Genomic DNA, 26833 nt, shown 5'->3' on the forward strand with positions numbered 1-26833 from the left:
GAAATCCATTTATTTTATAGATCTCGGCGTGGCGAGGCGGTAGTACCATATCAATGGCAGTTCCGCCATCTCTAACGCTAGTATATGATCAAATGCAGCCCTGACACTTGGGCTCGATGTAGATATCTCCAGGATAAGGTCACAGCCGCAAGATATTCAGAACATGGACAGTTAGTCCTACTCCACTGGTACTGTTTTACAATATTACGATGCTTGGACGACTTAGATGAATATTTTTGTTCATTAATGGTGGTTATGACAGCAGGTAAGCACATACATTGTCTTCTACCTAAATTAGGATAGGAAATGGAAACTCAATAATACCATGATATTGATTCCAACCTCAATACAATAACATACTTGACAAATGAAACCTTGGAACGCGTCCAAAGAAGGAGGGTAGGGTTTGTCCAAGTCTTGGGCAACAAATCCACCTCACTTGCTATCCCTCACATTACTTCCTTCCAACCTCCCAAGGACTAACCGGGACTTTCTCCTTAACTCTACCAACATCACTCCGTTTAATCCAATCGCGTCTCCAAAGAGCCTGCAGCAGGTAACTCACCCACCTCTTTTCGATCTGACCCTCCTCAATCGCCCGGTCGATCCAGCCGGAAAGCCGCGCATCCATCTTCCCATGCGGCAGCTCGCAGACAACCTCATACCCGCCACTCTGAGCCACCATGCGGTCAAAGTCTTCCCAGCTAATATTCGCGGTTTCGTCGACACGGCTGTAGACGGTTCCGCCGGCTGCTCCCGGTGCAGCGGCTGAGTAGATGTGCGTGATTGTGTAGAAGGGGGCCAGCACGGTTGACGGGGCGTGCGGACCGATCAGGAGCGTCCATTTGTAGGCGCCCGTTGAGGAGACTTCTGTGTTCGGGGCTGTCAGGATGGCGAGTTGGATTGGGACGCGCCGGCCGATGGGAGTTTGTGGGGGTGGTGGGGAGGGAGAGCGATCGCGGGAGTTCCACGAACCGCCGAGGAGGAAACGTCTCATGATGATTGAGTTGGAGGTGTCTTGATTGATGGGTTGATTTGTGTGTAGAGAAGACTCCGATACACCTTCAAGACTGGATGGTAGCAGTGGCAGAGCGCGAACGTTCTCTGGGTATTTGGTAAGATTCCTTGGTAGTGGGCAGGAATAGAATGAGCTTTGGATATTTGGAGGATACGAGGGCATTAAATACCATATCTTCAGAAGTCCTGGACACATTGTTTCTGTGAATCAAAGACCCAGTCACCCGGACTTCACTCTGTTGTTCATTCACAAAGGCCTTTCACGCTCATGGTGAAAGCGAACAACAAAAGAGTATGAGCCTCCTTTATCTGATATTTGTCAGCCAGCCATATAGATTATTGAACTGTAGCTCTGTGGAAGCCACAAAGGCATACCTTGCAAGGTCATTGATGGATCAATGCATAAAGAAAGGACGTTTATATAAGCCTCCATCTCGGCCAGAAGGGAGCCATAGTTACACAGCTACCCATTCTGCAGATTTCTAGAGCAGAGGGAAGTGTCCTCCACGAAGCTAACGCCATGGCATCCGCAAGCTCCAACGGCTCAGCATCCCCAGCCCTAAGCCAGTCCCAGACAGAGGTACACCCCCTAATGCTGACAATAATAACAACAGGACACACCTCCCCCAGCGCTCCCTTCAAATGGACGATCCTCGTGGGACCTCACGGCTCCTCGTCCCGACCAAAATACACCTCGTTCCACATCTCCCACTCATCAACAGGGTACAGCCGCTCACTGGAGCAAGAGCCCATCCACAAGTCTGACATCGACCAGCTGGCTGCGGAATGGCCGTACTTCGAGGTTGTGTGCGAAATGCCGCCCAAGCCGGAGCGGAATCGCATTCTGGAGGCTATTGATCGGAGTATTGACCAGAGGGAGCGGAGGTGGATAAGTGTGTTTTTGGAGATTCTGGTGCGGTGGGAGTGGATTGGGGCGGATGTTAGGGAACGAGTCGAGGAGAGGGTGTTGGGGAGCCCGTGAGAGCCACAGGCGTAGACTGAGGTCTGTTAGGTTCATCTAGATGAGATTCTTTGATGTTATTGTTATTGTGTTGTTTGGCATGATTTCATTAGCTCTTTAGCGGAAAAATAATCAACTTAATATACATTATAATCCTGAGGAATTTTGGGAGTCAAACATACCTACGAGAAACGTAGGTTCTCGATAAATACACTTATCCATTGGTTATGGAAGAATAGACGTAAAGGCTCGCCATGAGTACCTTAAGCATCGTCGCGAAGGTCCGTAGGAGAACCGTAATGAAGAAGCAGGTCACTGTTCATCTCCACGCTCCGCCAACCACCCCTCCAAGCGGGTTACTGTCTCTCTTTCAAACTCGACGCGCTTTTCAAAGTCGCGAATGCGCTCTTCGGCCATGCCCCTTGCCTGGTCAGCTTCATCCGGAACCCTTCTCGCGAACTCACTCGCTCGCCCAACCTCCATCTCCAGTGCTTCAATTTTCGCCTGAAGCTTTGTAATTGATGTAGCCAAGTCTACTTCATCGAGCGACTCTCTCCCACTCACATCGATAAACGCCTTGCCGGGGCATAACAGCTCAGCGTCACGAACCGCCGCCTCATAGGCTTTCTGGTACACATTTGCCTCCTTCTCCGCGACACCGGCCGCAACCTCCAGGCCTCGTGTGTGCTCGGGGTCCGACTCTCGGACCTCTTTGGCGGACTGTCTGTCATCTCCGACCGACCTTCGCTTGTACTTAACCTCCTGCCGGAGAAGTTCAGCTTCCCAGATAACCAACTCCTCGTCCTTGAAGCATACGCCTCCCGGACATCGTCGCGCGAAAACCTCCTCGGCCGTCTCAGCTTCCTCAATTACACGCTGGAGTGCGAGCTCTGCTGACCAGCTCTCAAACCTAGCAATCAACTCTTCATCCATTGATCTTGCACTCTCAATGAGCTGCCGCTGCTCGTCGATCTTTTGCGTGAGATGCCCCCGCCAGTCTCGGAATCTCTCCACAGCCCGCCGGGGCTCCTCAGCATCATACCGAGCCCGTAAACTGAATTCCGCGCGCGCCTTATCGACTTCAAATGCATCTCCATCGAATGCATCCGGCCAGCCGTTCTTCCGGTACAATGCTCTCAGATCGATTTCCGGATCGTTCCATGCTCCCCCGCTGTATTCCCCGCCACCGGGTAGCTCGACCAATTCGCGATACCACCGGTTGATATCTCTGAGAACATCCCCAGCCGGACGAGAGGGTAGATGCTCAAAGCTATTCCGATTCGTGCCTTCCTTAATGTCCTGATCCAGTTCCTCCCCATCAAAGAACGGATCCGTCGTCCCCCACCCCTCCTGATCAATGATCCAGATCCGGTGTTCCTTTGCATCATATATAGTAACGCTCCCGTGGTTTCCGAGTCTCGAGAGCGCCGTCATCCACGGACGCATATATGGTCCGTTCGCGGCGGAAAAGTCGGTGCCTTCGGGACTCGCGTAGAACGGGTCCCGGTTTTCGTCAATGGACTCTTCGTCTCTGAAATCGATGAATGTGCCGCCGTGGAAGAAGTCTGTGACACCGACCGATGGCTCGCCGATATAAGGCAGGATGCTGTAGAGGTAGATGATCGCGGGGTCGAGGTGGATGTTGTTGGAGCTGTAGAGCGTTTCTATGGCGGTGATATTGTGCGGACCTCTTTGAATTGAGTCAGAATCTAGATAGCGCATTTCGGCCAGAGTCTCATAGATATTAAGCAATAAGCTAGCCACTTCCTGTGCTTGGGCTTTTCGCGTTGCTGATGGTGAGTTTGCGACGTTGAGATAGCGGAGGGCTTGTGGGATGAGCAGCGCCATTGTGATGGCAATAATGCCGGTATAAAGCGGCGATGGGAACATATCCGCTTGACTGCTGCCAGTGTGAAATATGGTACTGAGGCTCCCGGGACATTGTAGGTGAATTCATGCCGAGGCGTGGATGGATGGATGCCTAGCACAGGGAGACTTCTGATGACAGATAAGATAAGAGAGCTCGCGCTAACCCTAAAATAGAGGTCATGTGATTTTTGAGAGCCCTGAGCCCTAACCTGCCTTATCCATGCATGCAGGACTGAATCTATCAAACCACCGGACATCCTGACGACAGGATCTACACGGCGGGTCATACTCGAGCGGTGCACTGCTGGGAGCAGCATTGGCTGGCTGGCAGAGTGATTGAGTATGTAAACCCTGTACGCCTCCAACATTGAAAAGTTGAAATATTTTTCAATGTTCGAAAGTATGCAGTCTCTTGATGGGAAATCAACTGCCTTGTTGAGGTATACATCCATTAGGGGATATTAAAGTTGGTCGTCCCTCAAGTTCAATATTGCAAAGAAAGTCCGGTATCCCTCTTCACCCGAGGTAAAAAGATGAGAATCTAGCTATCTCTCCAAGACCCAGTTGAATACCCCTAATGACCGTTGACATTTATAGGCCGAGGTATATAACGCTCCTCCTCGCGACGCCCCATCCAGCTTATCCAGGATTCAGATACATTATGCAGCCCCAAAGTACCCAGCTCAAGGAGTTCGAGAGCAGAACAAACACCCTCGCCTCAACATCGCCAACTCAAGATGCCTCCCCACCCCGCCGCATCTTCCGCCCCTTCATCTGGGACACGGACGCCCACCTCATAATCCCCGAAGAACGGGACCTTCTCCTGAATCTCGACACCTCAATCATCACCATCTGCTGCATCGGCTCCCTTCATGAAATACCTCGACCAAGGAAACCCCTCAAACGCATACGTCTGGGGCATGCAAGAGGCGCCCACAATACACGGCAACGGGTACGCCTACGCCGGGACAATATACACGAACGCATACACTGCAATGCAGATCCACAGTACACTGATCATCCAGCGCGTGCGCCCGAGCATCTGGCTCGCCGAAATAGAAATCTGCTGGGTGACATTTCCATTCGCGCAGGCGGTCTGAATCCGTTGCCGAGCTCTACGCGTTTCGGTTTCTGGTAGGGTTTCCTAAGAGTTCGCTCTTCCTGTCTTTGCTTCATTTGCCGGGGAGTTGTTGTACAAAGACTGAGCTGGCCAAGCGCGTTGCGCTGTTCCATATGACGGCGCCGCTGGGAGTTTGTTTGGTGGGTACCTTCTGGCTGCGGCTGATGGGAATTTGAATGGTAAGCATGGGCTTGAGGGCTGGAGGTGGCTTTACATTGTCTGCGGGTTTATAACGGTGCCCGTGGGCATTACGACGTTTTTCATCCTTCCGGATACGCCGTATAATACGCGCGTCTGGTTTCTGAGTGAGAAGGGGAGGGATATCGCGAAGGAGAGGATTCAGAGGGCGGGTAAGGCGCCGCCTGTGGAGATTACGCTCGCCACGATCAGGGGGATTCTCAGTACCTGGGAGTGGTATGCCTTTGTTGGGGGATATGTCGTACCATCCCGCCGTTGGCTGGTTCGGGAATATGGTGGAGTTAGCGTAGTCTTATTATAACCACATGATTTGCGATAGTATTATAATAATGTAATAAGTAATTATAATATTATAGTATTTTTTAAAATTTATATGTATAATTAACACAGGAAAATACTAGCAAAATATAATTATTTATTAAAAATATATTATATATTATTTTAGTTTAAAAATTTATTTTAAATTATATTTTTAATAATATATTAGCTAAGTGCAAGCTATATTTTTATATTTTTTATTTATTTTTAGTAAAAATATATAAATATATAGCTAGATATGCTTTTTAAAAGGGTAGTAATAAATTATAATAAATATATAATAGGATTTTTAATATATACTTTTTTAATTATAAATTTAGCTTATAAATATAAATTTTTTTTATTATTTTATATTATTAAAAAACTGGTTTGCCGGCTGCATCCTATTTATTTTATATAAAAAAATAACCTAAAAAACATTGGTTTTAATAAATACTAAAAAAAAAACAGAAATTAAGCTGTAAATTAAAAAGATAATATTTACCCTTAAAATGCTTATAAAATAACGGAAGTTATTATAAAAAAAAGTTAAACTTAGTTACTAATATTTATTTATATAACCAAAGGCACTATTACTTATAACCCTTTTTTTAGTTTTAACTATTTTCTTGTTATTTTTATCTTTTAGCTTATTATTTTTATTATTTTTAAAATATCTTACTTCCGCCCTGGTGTTGCAAGCATGCAAATAGTATTAATTATTAAATATATAAAATTATTTAACTTACTAGCCTGTTTTACCTAGTAATAATAAACCCACGGGTATAAGTACCCATAGGAATAAGTTTTATTATTTTAAAAAAATATATTTTAAAATAATTTAAATTATATATATATATTACTATATATAACTCTTAGTTTATAAATAAACTAGGTAAAGTGCTAGTATACTTAGGGTAATATTAAATAATACCTATAAAAGTTTATTATTTAAAGTATTTTTTATATACCTTTATTTATATAAAGGTTTTTAATATAAGTTAAACTAAAATAATACATAATTTAATTATATATATAATAGTTAAGGTATTAAATTATATATAATAATATAAAGCGTTTTATAGCTATTACTCTTACTAATATAAAATATATAAAATAAATGGTTTCTAGAAGTTAAATAAGATTATTAAGTATAATAAATTTATTTAAAAAAGTATAATATATTATTCTTAAGATTGGCTAGCTGGAGAAAATATTAATATTAATAATAAGTATAAGTAAAAGGTTTTATAAAGCTAAATAAATATAAAAAAATATATTAGCCTTATTATTTTATTTTTTAAAATTATACTTTATTACAAGAATTTAATTACTAGTATTTAAAAAAAAATCTAGGTTATTTAAGGGGCTAGTAGCTTTGTGGTTAGTAGTAATTAAAAAAAACTTAAAAGTAATACTAAATAATATAGTATTAAACTAGGAAAAAAAGGTAGTAGTTAATAAAAAAGTTTATACTTTAGGTAGAAATAATGCTAGGTAGTATTACCTTTTTACTTAAAAAAGTTTTTTTAACTTTAAGCGGTTTAGGTAATAATATTTTTTTAAGCTTAACTAGTAGTGGTGTCTTTTTAATAACACTAGGTGGCTATTTAAAAAAGAATATTAGTATATTATAAAATAAAGGCATGGTTACTATTATTTAAAGGAATAAAAATTAATTATTGCAAAGGAGAGTATTTTAATAAATATAAATAGTTATTTTTAAAAAATAAAGCTAAAGGCAGATGCAGGTATATTAAAATAAAAAAAGATAAGTAAATTATAAAAACTAAAGGTAAATAAAAAATACTATAATATTTTAATTTAAAATAATTAAATTTTTATTACTAAACACAAGTTCCCTAGATTTATTATACCTAAAGGATTTTATAATTATAAATTAGCTTTTTATTATAAATAAATATACTACAAAGGTTAAAATTAATAAACACAAACCTTACCTTTAGCCTAAAGGCATTTAATTTATATAGGTATATAGCTAAAGCTTAAAAATAATATAAATAATTATTTATTAACCTAACGCTAATCCTGTCCTAATATTATATAATATTATTAAATATTAATAACTAAAGCAAGCTTAAAAAAATTATTATATAAACATGTTATAATATAAAGAAATACTAGCAGTAGCAGCAGCATAGTTTATAATAATAAAAAAAAAATAAAAAATATATTTTAGTATTTCTTAGCTATTAATTTTAATATTTTTTTTAAAAAGGTAGTTAAAAAATACTTTATTACTAGGGGTAAAATATTTTTTTATTTTTATTTTTTACTAGGCTGTTTACTAAATAATAGCTTTTTAAAATAACCTTTATTTAAATTAGCGTATTTTTTATTTATTACTAGGTAATTTTAAAAGTTTAGTAGCTTTTTTTATATAGCTATTAAAGTTTAGTTATTAATATTATATAAATTATTATAGAGCTTTATCTTCACGGCTAAATATATATAAATATTTAAATAATAATTAGTTTATATATAGGATGGGACAGCAGCAATGCTAAAAACTTATATTTAATAAAAAACTAGCTATACTTTAAAAACTTATTATAGTTAATAAAATTTTATAACTAGTATTATATTTAAAAAAAATAGGGGTAAAAAAGGCTTTAAAAAAATAGTTAACTAGCTTTTGCTTTACTTAAGGAAAATTACTAATAAAATTAAGGTAAAAAATAGCTAGTTACTTTGCACGTGTTTTTATTTTTATTAATTTAATATAATTTTAACTAGGTTAGTTAAATTATAATAATACTAAAAATAGCTTGGGGTACTTACAAGCATCTACTTTAGTATTTATAACTTTTAATTATAACATGTATTATAATAATATAAAAATATATTAATAAAACTAAAGCTTTTTTTATTAATTAAAATAAGCTTTTTATAAATAATAATATTTAGTCCGGTGTTATAATAAAATTAAATAAAATAAAGTTATTAAAGTTAATATATAAAAATATTTTAATAGGTTATAAACTTTTTTTTATGCTAGAGGGCACGGGGGTGTTTAATTTTAGGTATTTATAATAAAAAGGGAATAATTATAGCTAGATTTACCTTTTTATTAACAAGGCTATTTATTTTTATTTATAAAATTTTAGGCTTATTTTTTATACTATTTAGGGTTTTAGTCTCCGCGGGTGTTTTATTCCCACTACTTTTTTTTATAAGTAATATATTTAATATAGTAAAAGTAGCTTTATGCTATTTATATAACTAAAAGTAGTATAAAAACTTTAATTTACTTTTAAATTATTAAAAGTAGCCTAGGGATTTAAATTTATATTTATAGTACTAGTATTTTAATAGTATTTAAAATATAGTATTTAAATATTTATCGCGTGAGGAATTTTATAATTATTAAAAAAAAAAGTTAGCTGTTTTTAAGTTGTTTTTAAAAATAATAAAATATTAAAAACTAGGTACTTTTATTAGCTTTTTTTTAGCAGCAGCAATAATAGTAATATTTACCTTTTTTTTAATAGCTGTAGTAGTAGTAAAATCTGCCTTTTTTTTAATAGTTACTACTGCTAACTATAAATTAGCCCTACCTTAGGTTAATATGCGTATATACTTTAGGTAGCTATTTTAATTAATTTTAATAGCTAGAAATCTTTTTTTTATTATTATAATAAAATAGGATTTTGCCGCTATATAAAATAAAAGTTTAAAAAAAATAAAATATAATTAGATTAATTTTATATTAAAAAAGAAATAACTAGCCAGGAAATAATAGGCCTATATAAATAAAATTAAATTAGCATGGATTAGCTAAGGTAAATAATTATAAAAGTTTATAGCTAGTAAGTAATAAATATAGCAAGGCTAAGCCTTTATTATTATATAACCCTAGACCTACCTTAATAAAAGCCTGGCAAAAAGTATAAAAATTATTTTTATTTTTTAAATTACTTGCCTTAAATATTTTTTTACTACCTTTTAAAAATTTTTAAAATTAAAAGGTTGTTAAGGTTGCTGGCCCAGGTAAATTATTTTTTTTACTTTTTTTTACCTTAATTTATTTTAGCCTGTCCTAGCCTATCCTAGCTAGTTTTAAAATTAAAAAAATAGTTTTAAAACTTTTTTAATATTTTACCTAGATTTATTTATACCTATCTTTACCTTTTTTAATTACTTTTTAATACTAGGTACGCGCATTTATTCTTAATAAACTAGTATTATATTTAATAATAAGAGTATATTATAAAATATAAAAAGGTATATTATTATATTTTACTAGGGCTAATAGCTACTTTTTTTTAATATTATAGCATGTTAACTTTTTTACTAGCCTAGGAAATATATATTTATAAAAATTTTTAAAAATACTTGGCAGGAAGAAGCGTGTTTTTTAATATTTTTTAATTAAAATAACACGCTAAATATTCTTAAATATTACCTAGTATTTTTTAAGGCCCAGCTTAACCTAAAAATTTAAATAATAAATAACTAAATAATTAATAATTAAATTAAGACTATTAAGCCTAGGGTATTAAACTAAAACATGGTATATATATTTTATACTTAAAAAATGCCTTTTATATAATATTAATTATTTTTAAAAAAAATTAAAATATAAGGTAACTAAGAACCACGAGCCTGTTTTATTAAAGTAATTATATAAATAATAATATAAAAAAAAATTATAAAAAAGGTTAAGGTTATTTTAAATTTTAAAATCACACACTAGGACGTGCTATTTTTAATTAAAAAGGCAAAAGCAGCAGCGGTAATAAATACTATTTAAAATAGCTTTTTTAATATAGCTAAGGTAAATAATACAGGTAAAGCAATAAATATGGATTAGGTAAATAATATAAAGGTAAATAATATAAATATAAATACTTTTAAAAATACCTTTACTCCTGCTCTTGTAAATGCAATAAATATAACTAATATATCTAGTATAATTAAGATAATTAAGAATACTAATATAATAAAGATAAATGTGGTTAAGAATATAGTTAAGAATGTAGTTAAGAATGCGGTTAAGAATAATATAACTAAGGATATGGCTAAGAATGCAGCTTTAAATACTAAGTTAAGCAAGACTTCTTTTACTCCAGGCATAATACTACCCCTAAACTAGGTGTGCTATAAGAATATTAATAAGTTAAAAAAAGTGCCTTAATAATAGTACACTTTTATACTACCTTTTTTTTACCTAATACTTAAATTATAGTTACTTAAATATAATATTATATAAAGTTAATATAAATTACTTGTTAAAGTGCTATAACTCCTAAATAATATATCCCTTATTATATTACTTTTTACTTTTTTAGGCTAACTTAAAAAAAATATTAAAAATTAATTTTATTTTATACCTTTACGCTATATTAAGGTGCTTATAATTAATATAAAGTTATAAATACTAAGTGCTTTAAATAAAAAACACGCGCTAAATGCTTTAATATAAATATATTTTATTAATTTTATTTCCCTTATTTTAACTTTTGTAAAATCCCTGTCTTTTATGCAGTAAATTTACTAAAAAATAATAAAGTTTATTAATATACTTATAAAACTTTGGCATGGTATTACCTAGGGTTTTTTAATTTAAACAACCTTTAAATAATTTATATGGTATTTTAAGCTTATTAGTAATTATATTACTATGCTTTTATTAAACTTTATTTAATATAAATATTAAAAGCTTAATTATACTTATATATTTAACTTTTATATATATATTAGCTATATTAACTATATTAGTATTAATTATATATTATATATTACTAAAGTATATTCTAAAGATATTATTTTTTAGCTTTAGGTTTTTTTAAAAATTTTTAAGGTGCCAAGCACGCTTGCCTTAATTACTTAATATTTAGGGTTTTTAATAAATTTAATAAAATTACTTATTTATAAAAACAAGCATGTTTTAATTATAAAATACTAGCTTTTTTTTATAAGCCTTGCGTGACTTTTAATTATAAATACTAAAATTTATTATTTTAGCCTATAGTATTATTATATGGTTATTTTATTATTTACTATATTTTAAATAAAAAACATAAGCTTTAGGCTCTTTACTTATTTTTTTTATTATAATAAATAAAAAATTAAAGTATATAGCCGCTAGTACCTTATAAATTTTTTTACTTTAAGTACCTTGCCTATATCCCTTTTATACTAGATATTTATAAATAAATTTAGTTTATACCGGACTATATATAAATTTTTTATAGGTATTTATTTTATTTTTACAGGTATAATAATAAATAAGTATGTAAAATTATATAATATATTTATAATTATACTAGGCTTATATAGGATAAACTTTAAAAATATAATTAAGAATTTTATTACTTTTAATAAGCTTAATATAAAAATTAAGATAATATATAATAATGCCCTGCGCAAGGTTTTTATATTTATTTTGGTATTTTTTAAGAATATACTATAGTAAAATATTAATTATAGTTTATTAGGCCCTACTACTTATATTTTTTATTAATTTTATTTTATTAATAAGTTAAGCCGGCATAACCTAAATATTAATTTAGTTAAGGTTAAAAGGTACTATAACTAGACCTTACTTTTATATTAACTTATATATTAAAAGACAGGCAAAGAAAAATTTAAGTTTTACTAAAAGTATGGTTTAGTATTTTTTTTACCCTTATTTAAAATAGCTCTTGCTTAGATTTTAAAGCGCTTTTTTTTAATTAATATTTATTATACTAATAGTACTGGCCTAAGCTAAATAGTATATATTTTATTACTTAAGCATGTATTTATTAAATATAAAAAAACTAGATACCTTGCTGTCCTGTAATGCTTCCCTTTTTTAATTAATTAATAAAAATTATAATTACCTTTTATATATATAAAGTTATATTATTTTTAAGAGTATATACATGTATTAATAATTACTTTTTTATTACTTTATTACTATATAAAAAGATATTAAATTAGTAATACCTTTTATAATATAATATATAAGCTTTTTAAAAAAAGATAAAATAACCCTAAAAATATTATTACTAGTATTTTTATTATTATTATTTAAAGTAATAATATAATTTAGTAATATTTTATAAAGTCTAAGAACTAATCTTAATTTAAATATATAATTAAGCAAGCACGAAGCAAAGTTTAATATATAGCTAAAGCTATTATTATTATAGTAAAAAAAATAATACTATATTAATCTTAGTCTTAATCTTAATCCTAGTTTATTATAATAATAATATTAAATTAAAAGATAATACTAGCTAGTAGTTAAAGTAGTTAAACTAGCCTTATATTAGGGCAGCTAATTAAAATTAAAAAAAGTAAGGGTATAAAAGCCCTTTAGTAGTAGCTTAATATATATATAGGACTTTATTATCCCGCGCAGTTTACTAAGTATATAATTTTATAAAATAATAATATTCTTACTAAAAAATATAAAAATAAGTAAGTTTATATAATTTATAGTTACTTAGCACTTTTAGTTTATTTTAGTTTTTTATTTTAAATTTAAGTCTTTTATTTTATTTTATATTAATAGTAAAAATTAATATTTTTAACTTTTAATATTCCTGTTTATATTAAATTTTATATTTTAACTTTTTTACTTATTTTATATATAAGTATTTTAAATTACCTAACTAAATGTTATTTTTACGTGTATTAAAAATAAAGACTAACAAGTTACTATTTTTAGGGTATTTAAAAATTAAGTTTATTATATAAATTACCGCGAACCTAAACAAAATCTACTTTTTAATAAATACCTTTTTATATTTATATAACTTTTTTTTAATAATATAATAAAAAATAATAATATTTTAACTTTAAAACTTTAAAATCTCGCGCAGTGCTATTTAATAGTTTTTAAAATAATATAGCTACTTAGTTTTAAGCTATTAAAAAAAAACAGGGATAATAAAAAAAAAGGCTTGGGGTACTTTAACCTAATATTATTATTAAATTTACTTTTTTATAAAAATATTTTATTATTATTTATTATACCTAGCAGCAAGGTGCAGGCTTAAATAAGTATTTTAAAATAGCTTTATTAGGTATTAAAACTTTATTAGTTTATTAATAGTATTTACTTAGTATATTATACTAAATATAAATTCCCACCTTTTATAAAAATACTAAATAATACCTAATAATACAGGCGGGTTGCTATAAGCATGTAATAAGTAATAATTAGCTTTATTTTATTTTTTTTTTTTATTTTATTTTTACCTTTTAATATTATTTCTAGCCATGGACTTTTGCTCTTATATAATATTATTTACTTTAAGTACCTTTATTAATTTATTTTTAATGCTTTTAGGGGCAGGTAATATATGTTTTAATAAGGTAGTATTATTATATACTAAAAAGCTTTTATAAAATAAATTAAATTATTTTTTACTTATTAGCTTGTAAATAAAAAATAGCAAGTATTCGCGCTTTTTATACTAGTAATTTTATATTAATATATCCCGCGTGATATTATTTTAAATTTATTTTATATATAAAAATTTAAAAAAAAGATTATAATTAGCCTTTAGTTTATTAAAATAGTATTTTATTATTTAGTTTTAGTTTTAAACATATTATTAGTAGCGCTACTTTAATTTACTATAAATAGCTTGCTATTAGCAGCTAGCATTATGGACACTATAATAATATATTATAATTAAAATATAAAGTTTTTTTAGCTAGAAATATAGTAGTAACTTAAAAGGACATAAATATAAATATAATAATTATTAATATAATTTAATATAAATAAATTAAACTTAATTTAATAACCGGGGGACAAGATGCTATAAAATAAATATATATAATAATTATAGTTTTATTTATACTAGCTAATATAACTTAGGTAGTTTATTAAACTTTGCCCTTGTATATTATAAAAATTAAATTTATTATATAAACCTTTTTAAGTTTAAGCCCCGCGAGAAAAAGCTTAATTAAATTTATAAACTTAAGCATAATAAAATATATAAAATTTAACTAGCAAGGTAAAAAGTAAGGGTACCCTTTTACTTTTTTTTTTAAATTTTAAAAATATATAAAATTAGGTAGCAAGCCTATATAAAATTTTATACCTTTAAAAAAGGCCTTGCTAACCCTAAAATTAATATAAATTATATACCTTTTTTTATAATAACTAAGGTTATTTTTTTTATTTACCCTTATTTTACTTACAGCCTAATTACACCTATTAACTTTAAAAATAATTTTAAAAAATTTTTTAGCTATACCTAAGTTTATTTATAGCTATTTATAGCTATTTTTTTTAATACTTAAAAACACCCTAGCATATTATTACTAAATATATTTTAATAATTAAAACTTTTAAGTAAGTATTAGTATATATTACTAAGTACTACTAGGTATATTTTTTTTTTTACTAGGCTTTATTTAGGCCTTAATTTTTTATTATAATATTAATTTTTATAATATTTTTAACTAAAATCCTAGATTTTTTATTTACCTACCTTTAAAAGCACCTAGTTTAAACCTAGCTTATATTTTAGTATTTAGCAGTAGCTAACCGCCTTTAAAATCCCTGTAATAATAATAAATATTTTAACTTATTTAAAAATTAAAAGCTAAGTTAACTTTATTTAGGCAGTAAACAAAGTATTAAAAAAATAAATAAGCTAATAAATTTTTATTATAAAAATTTAAGTTTTAGCCCTTTTACAGTACTACTTTATTTATATAAAAATTATATAATTTAATTTAAGTAAAAATATAAATAAACACCCCTAAACATGTTTTTAATTTTTTTATAATATTAAAAAATAAGCTAAATATCCCAAGGTTATTTTTTAATTTTGTAATAGGGTAATAACATAATAAAAAATAAAAAAAGTAGATTATGGTAATAAATTAAAAACCCTAAAAAACTTAATACTTAATAGCTACTTTATAAACACTTTAAAAATATTAATTAAGCTATAATAATAAATAAAATAATACCAAGGGTAATGCTAAAAATAATATAAATAATACTAACCTAGAATATACTGCCTAGTAAATAAAATAATACTAAGAATAATATTAATATTACCTAAGTATTAATAATACTAAGGGTAATACCAAGGGTAATACTAAAAATAATATAAATAATATTAAAAATGCTGCCCAGTGGATAATAATACAGATAATAATATAAATAATAAATAATAATAAAGATTTAACTTAGGTATAATAAATAGTGGTACACTTTACTAGTTTATAAATTTATATAATAGTTATTAACTTGTCTATACTAATATAGTAGGACTCCAGGTGTTTTATAATTTAATTTTAGTGTATTAAGTATGCTATGCCTACTTTTACTAGTGGTTTTTATTACTAATTATGCTTTTAATTAAAATAGTAAGTTAACTATATAATATAATTTATTTTAGTAAGCTTTTATATACTTATTACTTATAAAAGGTATTATTAACTTATTTTTTTATTTAAATACATGTACCTAATACTATCCTAATATTTAATAAGTTATTTTTACTTTATTTTTTAAATTAAATACTAAGTTATGGCACTTGCTGTTTTTACAAGGTAAATTACTATAAATAAACTTACCTTTACTTATTAAGGTTATAAGACTGCTTTATAAGATAAGTTTATATAAATAATAAATGGTTTTACCATGCTAACTAACCTTTTATAATATTAACTTATTAAAATTATAAAACTGCTTTATAAGGTAAGTTTATATAAATAATAAATAATTTTACTATATTAACTAACTTTTTTATAACCTTAGTTACCCTACTTATTATAACCTTATTAATTTTTACCGGCCTTTAAATATATACTATAATTAAAAAAAAAATATTTTATAAAATATATAAAAATATCCTAAGGTATTAAAAATATACCTAAATTATATAAAAAGCTAATTTTACTAAGACTTAGCTACTTATATATTTATAAATTTATTATTACTTTTATAAATTTTTTATATATTATTTAAGAACATGCAAACTTAGTACAGGGTAATATAATAGTAATTTAATAATATATTAACTTATTTTTTATTAATATCACGCGGAACGCCTTTTTTAAATATAAGCTTGTGTTTAAAAATAGTGTTTTATAGCATTTTAAACTTAATATATAATATATAATAATAAATAGTAATTTTAACTAATTACTTGTAGTATAATAATCTTAATAAGTTTTTATTAATAATATAGGGTTTTTTTAGTAATTATATTAATAGCTTTTAACTTAGCATTAGCTTAATAAGCTAGGATTAACTTAAATAGCGGCACACGGGCCCTTAATATCTTAAATTTTTATTAGTATTAAATATTAACATTAATATTAATATTAAATTAATATTTCCACCTATATTTATATTTATTTTAATCCTGTAATAATATCTTATAATTTATATAATTAGCCTAAATAATAAATAATACTAAATTAAAATTATTAAACTAACTTATTAAGCACTACTTTTATAGTATATAAACTTTAGGTAACTATATATTACTAGTAGTAATTATACTATATTAATATTAATTTATATTATATATAATATATAAAATTACCTGTAATTTACATCTATAATATTTATAATATAATTTTTAAGATATATTATAACCTTAGTAATATAAATAATTTTAATAACAGGTTTAATAAATAGTAATAAATTAACCTAAATATAAACTTTATTTATAAATATATAACCTAGTAAACCTATATTTATTATTATTAAATTATATTTACCTAGTAATTTATAGTAATAATTATATATATTTATTATAAATATAATATAACCACTTTATACTATAAATTTACTTTATTAATATAACTTAAAAATTAACATGTATTTTTATTTTACTTTAATAAAATATATATTACAAAGCACTTTATATAACTAGAGTTAATATGCTGGATCTAACCTGGCGCAACTATATTCCCGAACCAGCCAACAGCGGGATGGTAAGTACCCTTCCATCGCACTCATTGATGATTTCGAGGGCTAATGATGTTGAGCAGCTGTATGGATCGTCTTGCGGCGGGAATGGATACTTTGACATCTGGCTGAAGTCGGAGAGCTTCCCTGTTGCGGAAAGCAATGTCATTCCAACCGGGGCCAATCTCATCTCTGCCACCTGCGTCGTCCTCTGGGGGATTTTGTCCGATTAGACGGCGAGTCGATTTGCCTTTGTGCTCATCCCATTGGTGCAGGGTGAGTCTACAAATTCTGTAAAATTGCATGACCATGTTTTTCACCGCGGTATATGTAAAGATATACCGCCTCCTGCCGAATGGAATACTTGCCTTTTGGCCTTCCAGCCTTGCATTGAAGGAGTTTGCTTTCCTGACCATCGGAGCTCAGCTCATGACGGCTGTCTTGTATGTCACCTACGTAGTCCGTTGATGTGTAATCCCTGACGTTGATAGCTACTCATGGGCAAACGAAGACTGCGCCGACAACAACGAGCAGCGGGCGGTGGTCATCATCAGCATGAGCGGGTTCCAGTACGCCGTCGCCGCATGGCTGCCGATTGTCATCTTTCCGCAGACCATGGCCGCATCTTTTCGTGAGTCCGTTGTAAATTCTGGCTGGGACATTATTCTGATGTCCATTCACAGGCTACGACTTTCTAGCCAGCTTGGGCTCGTCATTGCGTCTATTATCGGTGTCATTATGGTTCAAGAGCGGAGGGCGAGGGGCCGGACAGTTAGCCACCTCATTACAGAAGGCCGTTTGAGAGACCAGATCTAAAGATATGCTCCTGGACCAAAACGAATAAAGCAACAGTAAGCAGCAGACAATTTAAGACCAGGGAACTTAAAAATATTGTATATATAGTATTATCGTTAAAGATATTGCCCTGCTCCTGAAAGTATATATTGTGATATTTGTTACCTATAAATAATATTACTCAAGATACCGGAGTACCCTAAGACTAGTATAATGCCTGAACGAGATATTCCTTCCAGGCCAGTGAAGATCTCCAGCCTGGAGTTTCTGCAGCGAAACCAGACCCAGAGAAAAAGTGTTTGTTCCAACCGGTTGACCCTCATGGGCAGTTTGTTCTATGGGCCCGGTCCGTCACGCTCGCGCCGCCGGGCGCGATGAATGCAGTGCCTGCCCACGATGAAATTTCTTCTGCAATGGTACTCACTGGCCCACCCTCTAGTTTTGAACAAGAGTGAGCGGAAGGATTCGCTTGCCCATCAGGCATAAAGGATCTGGCAGCTTAATGGATCTGGCACCATTGGTATTTCTACCAGACCCTGGTGCTGTCCAATATGGAACGAGAGATAGGTATATATGATGCCACTCTGGCTCTGCGGAGCGTATTAAATGCGGTGGATGGGGCCTTGTCCCGGGTGCTAGATGATGAAAGATTGGGATAAAATAACCTCGAAGATAACCTTAATAGGCCTAGATTCATAGACATGGTAAAGAAGCCAAATGGTAGCTGCTGCAAATACTCAGCAACTACATCTTCTCATGCCGGAAAGAGGCAACCATTGACAGCATCCTTTCCACAGCCTCCTCAACTTTTCTTTGATCTTCCGCATTTTTCCTCCTCTCCTCTCTAGCCTTGTCCCACTCCTCCTTATTCTTCCTTTGATCCTCTTTATTTTTTCTTCTCTCCTCTTTGACCTTGTCCCACTTCACGCGGATCTTCTCGAGCTCCTTCATAATGACTATTGCGTGCCTTTCAAGTTCTTCTTTCTCCTTTAGGCAAGTCTCCTTTGCCTTCTTTTCCGCAAGAAGCTTATCCGCATCCCTTTGATTACATTCTTGCAAATACAAGTTTTCCTTGCGAATTGCATTCAGTTCATCGACCAGAGCTTTGTTTTCTCCTCCAACGAGTTTGATGATTTTGCCGGCTTCTTTCAGACCGCGACTCAACTGTTCAACTTCCTCAGTGGACAACAGTGATCGGAATCTTGCACCGCTTGAGGGTCGGCGTAGTTGACGGACTTCCTCTTCCCCCTCGAAGGCTCCCAACTGGCGGGACAATTGTCGCCCTTCGGGAGACGAGCTGTCGGAAGACGGTGTATCAGCGTACAGCTGTGGGTGTGCATGGCGGGTCGGAGTCTCGGGTGCAGCCGCGAATGGGGCCGCCGGTTCGGTACGTGGGCCGCCGTTCGGCGGGTCAGAAGAACCCCTGGCAACTGAGGGAGCTTTTCCTGTGTTTGTGGTCCGTGATCTGATGGTCAACGGCGGACTTTGTCTGGTAAAGGCTTCTTGCTCCTCCTCCGGCTCAGAGTGATTAGACCCAGTCCGCGCACGAGGGCGATTCGTCCAGCTAGGATCTTGGGACTCGTTCTGATAAGATCCTCGTTAGCCAATATAAGTATCTATCAGCATTCCACACTGACCTGTCCCTCCTCGCCACTATGTTTGTCCGAGCTTTTATCGCAATTTGTCCTTTCGGCGTCGGTAGAGCCACCCCTGCTCTTAGCGATCTCATCCTCGTGGTATATATCGCCAGGATCGTCGTCGCTTTCCGTGTCAGTCTCCTCGATAACGGTTCTGTGGTAGTCGCCATGTTCCTGGTCCAAGTATATGGAGGGGCGCGTCGTAGGCGAAGCACAACCGAGCCTCGGAGAGCGCTTACGCTTCAACAATCGATCGAGACTGGCCATATTGTTTTGTGTCTCGCCATGACACCTTACTCCTCGATGGTCTGGGTTGCGAAAAAGCCTTTCTGCTTTTTGAATCGTAAGAGGAGCACGACTATCACAAGCTCCAATCAACGCCAGAGAGATCGTAGGTCCTTACCCGATTCAAGTGACTCAGCGGCAATGCGTAGGTATTTGAGCTTCCGGAGTCGCTGTTGACTACCAAACCTCCAGCATAAATGATGGATAGACGGAGTCCAGGTTTTGGGAGATTATTCTGCCAACAGAAGATGGGGAAGACAGGAGTGCGTGTCTGGTTATTATGTACCCCAGCCACAGCCAGCGTATTGCGTATGGCGCATCCGACCCAGATCGAAAATTTCCGAGGAGTTCTGATATTTTACTTTCTAGGCGCGTATTTTGAAGTAAGGACAATCTTTCCAAACCGCTATCACCCGCACAAAAAGGACTTGTTGGCACCGTTCGATTGGGTAAGCCATTTTTGTTGATCTCTGCCTGTCTGTAAGAGATGCGACCAGGGCGCATCTTGCGCCTTTACCCCTCATTTCTCCTAGGGGCCCATGAGTACGGCTCTCTTCATGATGATTCTACCCTTGTCAGAATTTATCGGGTTTGACTTTGGGTTCCCGGCAAACTGTGTGCCGGTATACAGTCAGGATTGTGATTTTACTGCTACATCTTGACGGACCAGGTGGGCCATATTCTCTCAGTCCAAGGAGAATACTGCCGCAAGCCCCATCGCTGCAGCCGAGGGGCATTCACGTGTCACCTTGACGTCCCTGGACGCTGTTGCTCGTAACTTCGAGAGCAGGGTGGAGGTTGGTCTTTCGCCTTAACAAACTTGTATTACAATGAAGAAAGATTGCTTAAGGAGTAGTCGTACCAAGCGTGAGCACCGTAAAACCGTCAAAAAGCTCCTACTTTAATACATAGCAGTAGCACCACTGCCCAAGCCCTCTATTTCGAAGCTAACTCAACTCGACGCGATGCGGGAGCAGGTTAGTGGAGCATCACCGCTGGAAATCACTGACGAGCACGATAAGACCACAAATGTTGATCCTGATCGAGAGAGTGGCGGTGACTCACAATGTGACCCAGTTGAAAACTCTGCTTCTCGTTTCTAGGGGACCGGCAGTGGGTGATGGCCAGGAGAATAACAATGACGCGCAGCATCTCCTAGCGTCCACCAAAAGAGGATCTATTTTCGGGGTGTGCATTGTATCCGCGGACATTGAGGTTATGAGGCTACAAGGACATCTCAACAACGCCATTGTTCAGTTCTTCTCCAACTACCTCCAAGCTTAGATATCTGTTAGTCACTCTTCCTGGAAGGCATTCCTTTTCCGCCCTGAGCCAGTAGGATTTCTCCAAGAGGGTGGAGACATGTACAGCACCAGCAAAGCATTGAGAGCGGAAACGTTACCGGATGTGATTATCTTGTAGTTACTCTCGATACCGACGAGCAGGACCACTGGTTTCTCGCGATTGTCCTGCAATTTAAAAACATATGCCACGGTTCTGGAACAGGCGCCATCTCCGCTTTGGATTCAAGAAAGCCCGGTTGGGAAAGCCGGTATTATTGAATGGTTCGAAGCCGGGCCGGTAGATATACCAGTGCAACGTGACGATCTGACCGGGTGTTATATGATGGTGTATCTTGAGGCTTTTGCGGTCGACCAGGTGTCGCTTCTGAGACGTGAGATATACGGTGGTGTAACGGGCTTTGGATTAGGCCGCTTGAACGAACTTTGGCCGCAGCGCTGCTCCGCCTGTTGCACAGATTTTGGGACGCGGGAGAGAGGGATAGACGCGTTTGTGACCGGCATGGAGAGGCAATCTTTGTCGGGAACTTGAACGACGTCTTGACAAAATATGAAACAGGCGTTTGGTTGATGCCGGCTTGGAATCTGAGAGCTGGAGAAGGAGGAGTAGGCTTGGGTGCAGCTCCTCCATACCTATGCTATCTCAGACAACTTCCTCTATCGTTGCACCTGTAGGTTCTGGTCACAGAAGGTTGTTAGTAGCTAAATCTCTCAAAGATAATTCACATCGCTCCTGGGGCACCCATACCGTTGGTTCTTTGAGAATTTCGAGTGGATGGAGTTCGGTAAGATTTGGGCTTGTGTTTGACTGCTGGGGACTTGGGACGGCGATGACCGTTTGGCATCGCACGTGACCATCCAAAGTTGCGTGGGAGCCTCAAGATAAAGGCCGCAATATCCTCTATTCGATTCAGCGGCGATTCTGCCTTAACACACACAAAGTCTCCAGTTACCCTGCGACTTTAGAATCATTCTATTCCGTGTGGTTGTTATCTGCCTTATTACAGCCATAAGATGACAACGATTCCAGATCTAGCCACCCTTGTGAGCCCCGGACTCTACCTTCCGCAATCCTTCGAACGAATTGAAGAGCCAACGCTTGACAGGGGAGCTCTACGACGGCAACTCCACGATAGTCCGAGATCAAAAACGCCAGACCCGATCCGTCAACTGGAATGGGGACATATGAGAATGGAACACAGTCGAGGCCCCGGTGCCATCATCAAAACCCAATCCCATGAATCCTGCTCCGTGAACTTGCAACCATCCTTTGTGCTAGAGAGACCGATTCGATGTGTTCGTCGAGGCGCCCAATATTCCGTTGAGCATCTTTCCAGTCGCCGGCGTTATTCTGACTATAACGAACGTGCCTTCTTCGCCGTCTCAGCACTCGGTTTAGGCTCGCCCACTAGCCCCACGAACCACTCGAGTTCTAGCCGGAACGAGTCAGCTATTTGGGCGAGCGAGCGAACGTTCTCCTCTGCGTTGTTTCGTGCGGTTGTCTCCGATTCAAGCTGCCGCTCAAGTTGCTCAACTCGTTGACGGAGCGCGTCTGGGTCGTCCCTCAAAGGCAGGTCGCGTCCTTGTCGATTTTGGGACTGCGGTAACCGCAACTGTCGCTCAAGGCATTTCAGTATCTTTAAAGCTGTGATAGATATATCGGTGACACGTACCTGACCCCACTGCCTGCGGTGACCGTTCCAGTTGTCTCCGCCATCACCAACATGATAGTCCTCCTCATTTTCCTCTCTAGATCCTGACCGCATTTGCAAAACAGCCCGCGAGGCTCCTTCGCTTAACCCGCCTAACTATGCAGATGTAAGCTCATGAAGAGAAAGATAAATTTGGTGGAGAATGACTGTCACTTGGTGAACATACATCGGTGATTGATTTCCACGTAGCGTCTGGATGTTCTTCCTTCAACTCCCGCAGGTGAGTCCGTTCCTCTTCCGTCCACGCCCTCTGTCTCTGCGACGTCCGAGCCGATTGCGCTCCAGTCATGTCGGCGAGCGTTGCGCTTGATGTGTGCTTTCAGCCAGATAAAATGAAAAGCACCGAGCAGCAGGTTCTTTGCGCTGAGGCGCGAGCAGGTGAGTTCGCGGTGGGATTGAGAAGTAAGGCGGAAACAGGCGCAGCTTCCTGTGAAATGCGGGCTGTTTAACAACTAGCAAGTTACAGATTGTCACGGCGTTCTATACTCTTTATTTAACGTGAAATTCAGGAGTCCGGTGATACGGCTTGCTGCAGGCAGACCTCATCACGGTCTGGCTTCCTTGGCAGGACGATTTGGCAAATCCTCTCTTGCGTGCAGGCAAACATACCTAGGTATCATCCTCAAACTTGATCTGACCAGGATGTAGATGTACGTCGTCGGTAGTGGCCCATCCACTTCCTTCTCGCAGACCTTTGACCCAATGATTGCTGGACCGCCGGCGTGCAAATCATGTCGAAGCCGCCATCCTGTTCCCTGTCGGATGCTGGAGTGGAAGTATTTCCTTTTTTTCTTTCTCTAGATAGAGAAAGCCACACATTCAGAGACCCGCTCTAGGTGGATATTTGGAAACAAAATGTTTGACTTGATGCTTTGTTTTGTATCTGGTCAAGCCCCGCCTCAGAGAATAGCGAACTCGTCACGCCCCGTCAATGACGCGCCCCTCTTTTGTGTCAAAATAACCTAGATGCCCAGTCATATCGTTATATCCGGGGCTGCTTCTGGAGAATGACTCCCGCAAGCTCTACCGCCCTTGACAGCGCAAATACAGTACCTACCGGCTCTCAGAAATGGGGTTCGCTTACGCCACTTGGGCAGGTGCTGAGCATTTGTTCAGCTGACACTCCGGGGGTCCGAAGTTGCACTATACCGGATCAAGCAGCAGGCTCGCCAAAGGACGAGCGTAGGTAATGTCATGCAGGATACTAGCTGGGTGTATCCTATTACTAGTAGTGGCGTATTGGCAAATATTACATTATCGCTGGGCGGACCTGCTGTGCGACTGATCTGCTGCTTGTTTGCCGCTGGGGATGTCTTTACGACCTGACAGAAGCAGGCAACCGGTTCGCCTGCTGGCAAAGTGAATACGGGGCGGGCCGGACTAACTGAAAGCAGATTTGGACGGAAACTCGACACTAGTAGTAATAGCCATATCTCTGTTCGAATCAACATCATCATTTTGATATGTCGTCATCCATGCCCCGGCCATCTTTGTGCCACGATGCTTTCAATTTTGATATTGCCGCCCCCACAACCCTCTAGTTCCCAGCCATTCTGGAAAGCCCAACGGAAGATGAGCCCTCAAAGACTCGAACAACTCAAGTCCGTGCGCAAGAAGCGGCAGTAGTCTACTCTGGGAACAAGGAGAATCTCAGAGCCATAACATCCGATACGGTAGGCCTGCCAAGAGTGAATGGCGGTCCTCCACCCTCTGCAGACTCGCAAAAGGTCCGCTTTCGCATATAGAACGTGTTGAGACGAGGGAGCAAGTTTGATTGAATGCTCGCAGCAGCCTCCATCACGACTAGGCCCCGACGCGGCCTCAGGGTCCATGGGAACCAGTCAATGCGTTCATCGTCCCCATTCCGGCCCCGGCCGGCGGCGGTGTGCAGGGACACACACGAATTCCACTAACAGCAACAGTATGTGACTCGCATGCATTCATCCGCATCCTGAGGAGGAACAATGTGTCCCAGGTATGATTATGGTGCTTCTGGATCAGCTGAGGCCAGCTATCAAGAACCTTACCAATCCAGCTCAAGATATCAGAAACCTACTGAGAATGTCGACGAGGGAGAGACCAGCAGGATCAGCACCACCATTCGCCCCAGTGGGCTTGATCAAATCCCGGAATGAGACGAGAGCCGACCTTGCATCAAGTACTAATGATCTCGAGGATGAAGTCCAAGCAGTAGAGAGACGACCCTGGTTTATTCCTCGGCTATTCATTGAGACCGAATGCTGACCCCACGCGTCAAGTCCAGGTAAAAGATCATCCACAAATACCAGAGCCTCGAGCGAACACAGCGGCAATCACAATGTTAAGCAGTCAACCCACCAGGGACCCTGGTTCAGCGTATTGACGCTCAACCGGACCGTGAATCCTCCACGCCCGGCCTGTGAAGCCACACTCCCGAGATCTCGGTATAGATTCCTCAGCAACAACGGTATCAACCGAACGCGTGAATATCGGTCCCTCCGGTCCCTACCTAGATTCGCAAATGCAAGTGAGCCGCTAGAAGGTCAATACTGTAAAGCTAGGAACATCGTCATGCGGAGAAGAGGAGTGAAATTAACAATAGAGCAGAGGGAGGAATCAATGACATACCTAATAGCCCGCGCCCAAAAGTGTACTAGCATGAAATTCATCTCGGAGCTGTCAAAGGGTTCCCTATGTATGTCGAGTGCTGTCTAGGTACAAACACTTCTCTAGCCAGAGCAGAGTATCGATGGGGAATTGTAGCGCGCGATCATAATGGTAGTACAGCTGCTAGACCTCTTGTTGGGAAAATTTACCATGGAATCCGGCGAGGATGGACTTGTAAGGACGCGTACGTCGGGTGTGTACCTAAGTACCTTTAGAGATCAAACCCGGAGTGGCCACATTGTAGACCAAGCCCAAGGACGGGGAGTCTCGAGTAGGACATCGACAGGAGTTAGGTACCTAGGGTTGCGGCCAATGCAGCCCCCATTCTGCTGGTTTCACAAGCAGTTCCACGAGCACGATCACGTCTCACAGTATCTCCTGCTCTTCTACAGACCTGCGCTCATGAGCCGCTCTCGAGGGACTGTCCTGGCCGGGACTTCCTCTCTTGAACATCGTTCTCGCCGTTCTACCGCGAGCATTGTTCCTTGCTTGGTTGTCTGCACGTCGCCATTTTCGCAGAGCCTTACTTCAATATCCTGACTGGACTGGCCGAAGTGCAGGGGATACGATCCCGCAGGATTTCTCAGGACGGAAGTAAAGGTTGCCTTGGGGGTGCAGCAATCACCACAGGGACTTTGTGTATTTAACCCATGCATGAGAGGAGACAATGGAAGGAGTTTGCTGAAGTCGTCGACCACTCCACGGCGACGTTGTGCTCTGTACTCGGCTGGTATATTAGGGGTTCCGAATTCAAGAAAAGAGCTGCGGTGGGAGGAAGGATATGGCGACTTGCTGTGCGGGGGCTGGTCTTGGAAGGGACAAGGCGGGGACCGCTGTGCTCTTAAAACCTGTCAAGAAAAAAAATAATAAGTTAGCCCTAATGCCAGAGCAGCGCAATTATCGAATCTTAACAATAGAAGGGAGTTGAAAGACAACAAACTGGAATAATGATCGGGCTCCAGACCTAGCTCTCAGAAAATCGGAATTCTTATCGGACTCGGGACTCTGGGGTGGAGAGGACCGGGTTGGAGGCAGGCTGTTAATGCTGAGAGGCTCAGCGCACCGATGACGCCGGCCAGCTTCTTGT

General features: G+C 36.4%; 5 protein-coding genes across 5 annotated transcripts; 1 reads left to right on the forward strand and 4 right to left on the reverse strand.

Annotated features, from left to right (window-relative positions):
• Positions 1-454: 454 nt before the first annotated feature.
• On the reverse strand, positions 455-997 carry DSM5745_00723 (uncharacterized protein; the record flags this gene model as incomplete). Its single annotated transcript, XM_026742739.1, has 1 exon — positions 455-997. The coding sequence occupies one exon, from the start codon at positions 995-997 to the stop codon at positions 455-457; it is 543 nt and encodes a 180-aa protein (XP_026608584.1).
• A 1293-nt stretch (positions 998-2290) lies between these two features.
• Positions 2291-3826, reverse strand: DSM5745_00724 (uncharacterized protein; the record flags this gene model as incomplete). Its single annotated transcript, XM_026742740.1, has 1 exon — positions 2291-3826. The coding sequence occupies one exon, from the start codon at positions 3824-3826 to the stop codon at positions 2291-2293; it is 1536 nt and encodes a 511-aa protein (XP_026608585.1).
• A 13973-nt stretch (positions 3827-17799) lies between these two features.
• Positions 17800-18186, forward strand: DSM5745_00725 (uncharacterized protein; the record flags this gene model as incomplete). Its single annotated transcript, XM_026742741.1, has 3 exons — positions 17800-17813; positions 17862-18005; positions 18054-18186. The coding sequence occupies 3 exons, from the start codon at positions 17800-17802 to the stop codon at positions 18184-18186; spliced, it is 291 nt and encodes a 96-aa protein (XP_026608586.1).
• Positions 18187-18909: 723 nt separating this feature from the next.
• On the reverse strand, positions 18910-20069 carry DSM5745_00726 (uncharacterized protein; the record flags this gene model as incomplete). The annotated part of the gene is made up of 2 exons (XM_026742742.1): positions 18910-19749; positions 19803-20069. The coding sequence occupies 2 exons, from the start codon at positions 20067-20069 to the stop codon at positions 18910-18912; spliced, it is 1107 nt and encodes a 368-aa protein (XP_026608587.1).
• Positions 20070-22743: 2674 nt separating this feature from the next.
• Positions 22744-23389, reverse strand: DSM5745_00727 (uncharacterized protein; the record flags this gene model as incomplete). The annotated part of the gene is made up of 3 exons (XM_026742743.1): positions 22744-23001; positions 23062-23196; positions 23267-23389. The coding sequence occupies 3 exons, from the start codon at positions 23387-23389 to the stop codon at positions 22744-22746; spliced, it is 516 nt and encodes a 171-aa protein (XP_026608588.1).
• Positions 23390-26833: the final 3444 nt, after the last annotated feature.

The sequence above is a fragment of the Aspergillus mulundensis genome (assembly GCF_003369625.1).
Source record: "Aspergillus mulundensis strain DSM 5745 chromosome Unknown scaffold_0, whole genome shotgun sequence".
In the NCBI taxonomy this organism is placed as follows: domain Eukaryota; kingdom Fungi; phylum Ascomycota; class Eurotiomycetes; order Eurotiales; family Aspergillaceae; genus Aspergillus; species Aspergillus mulundensis.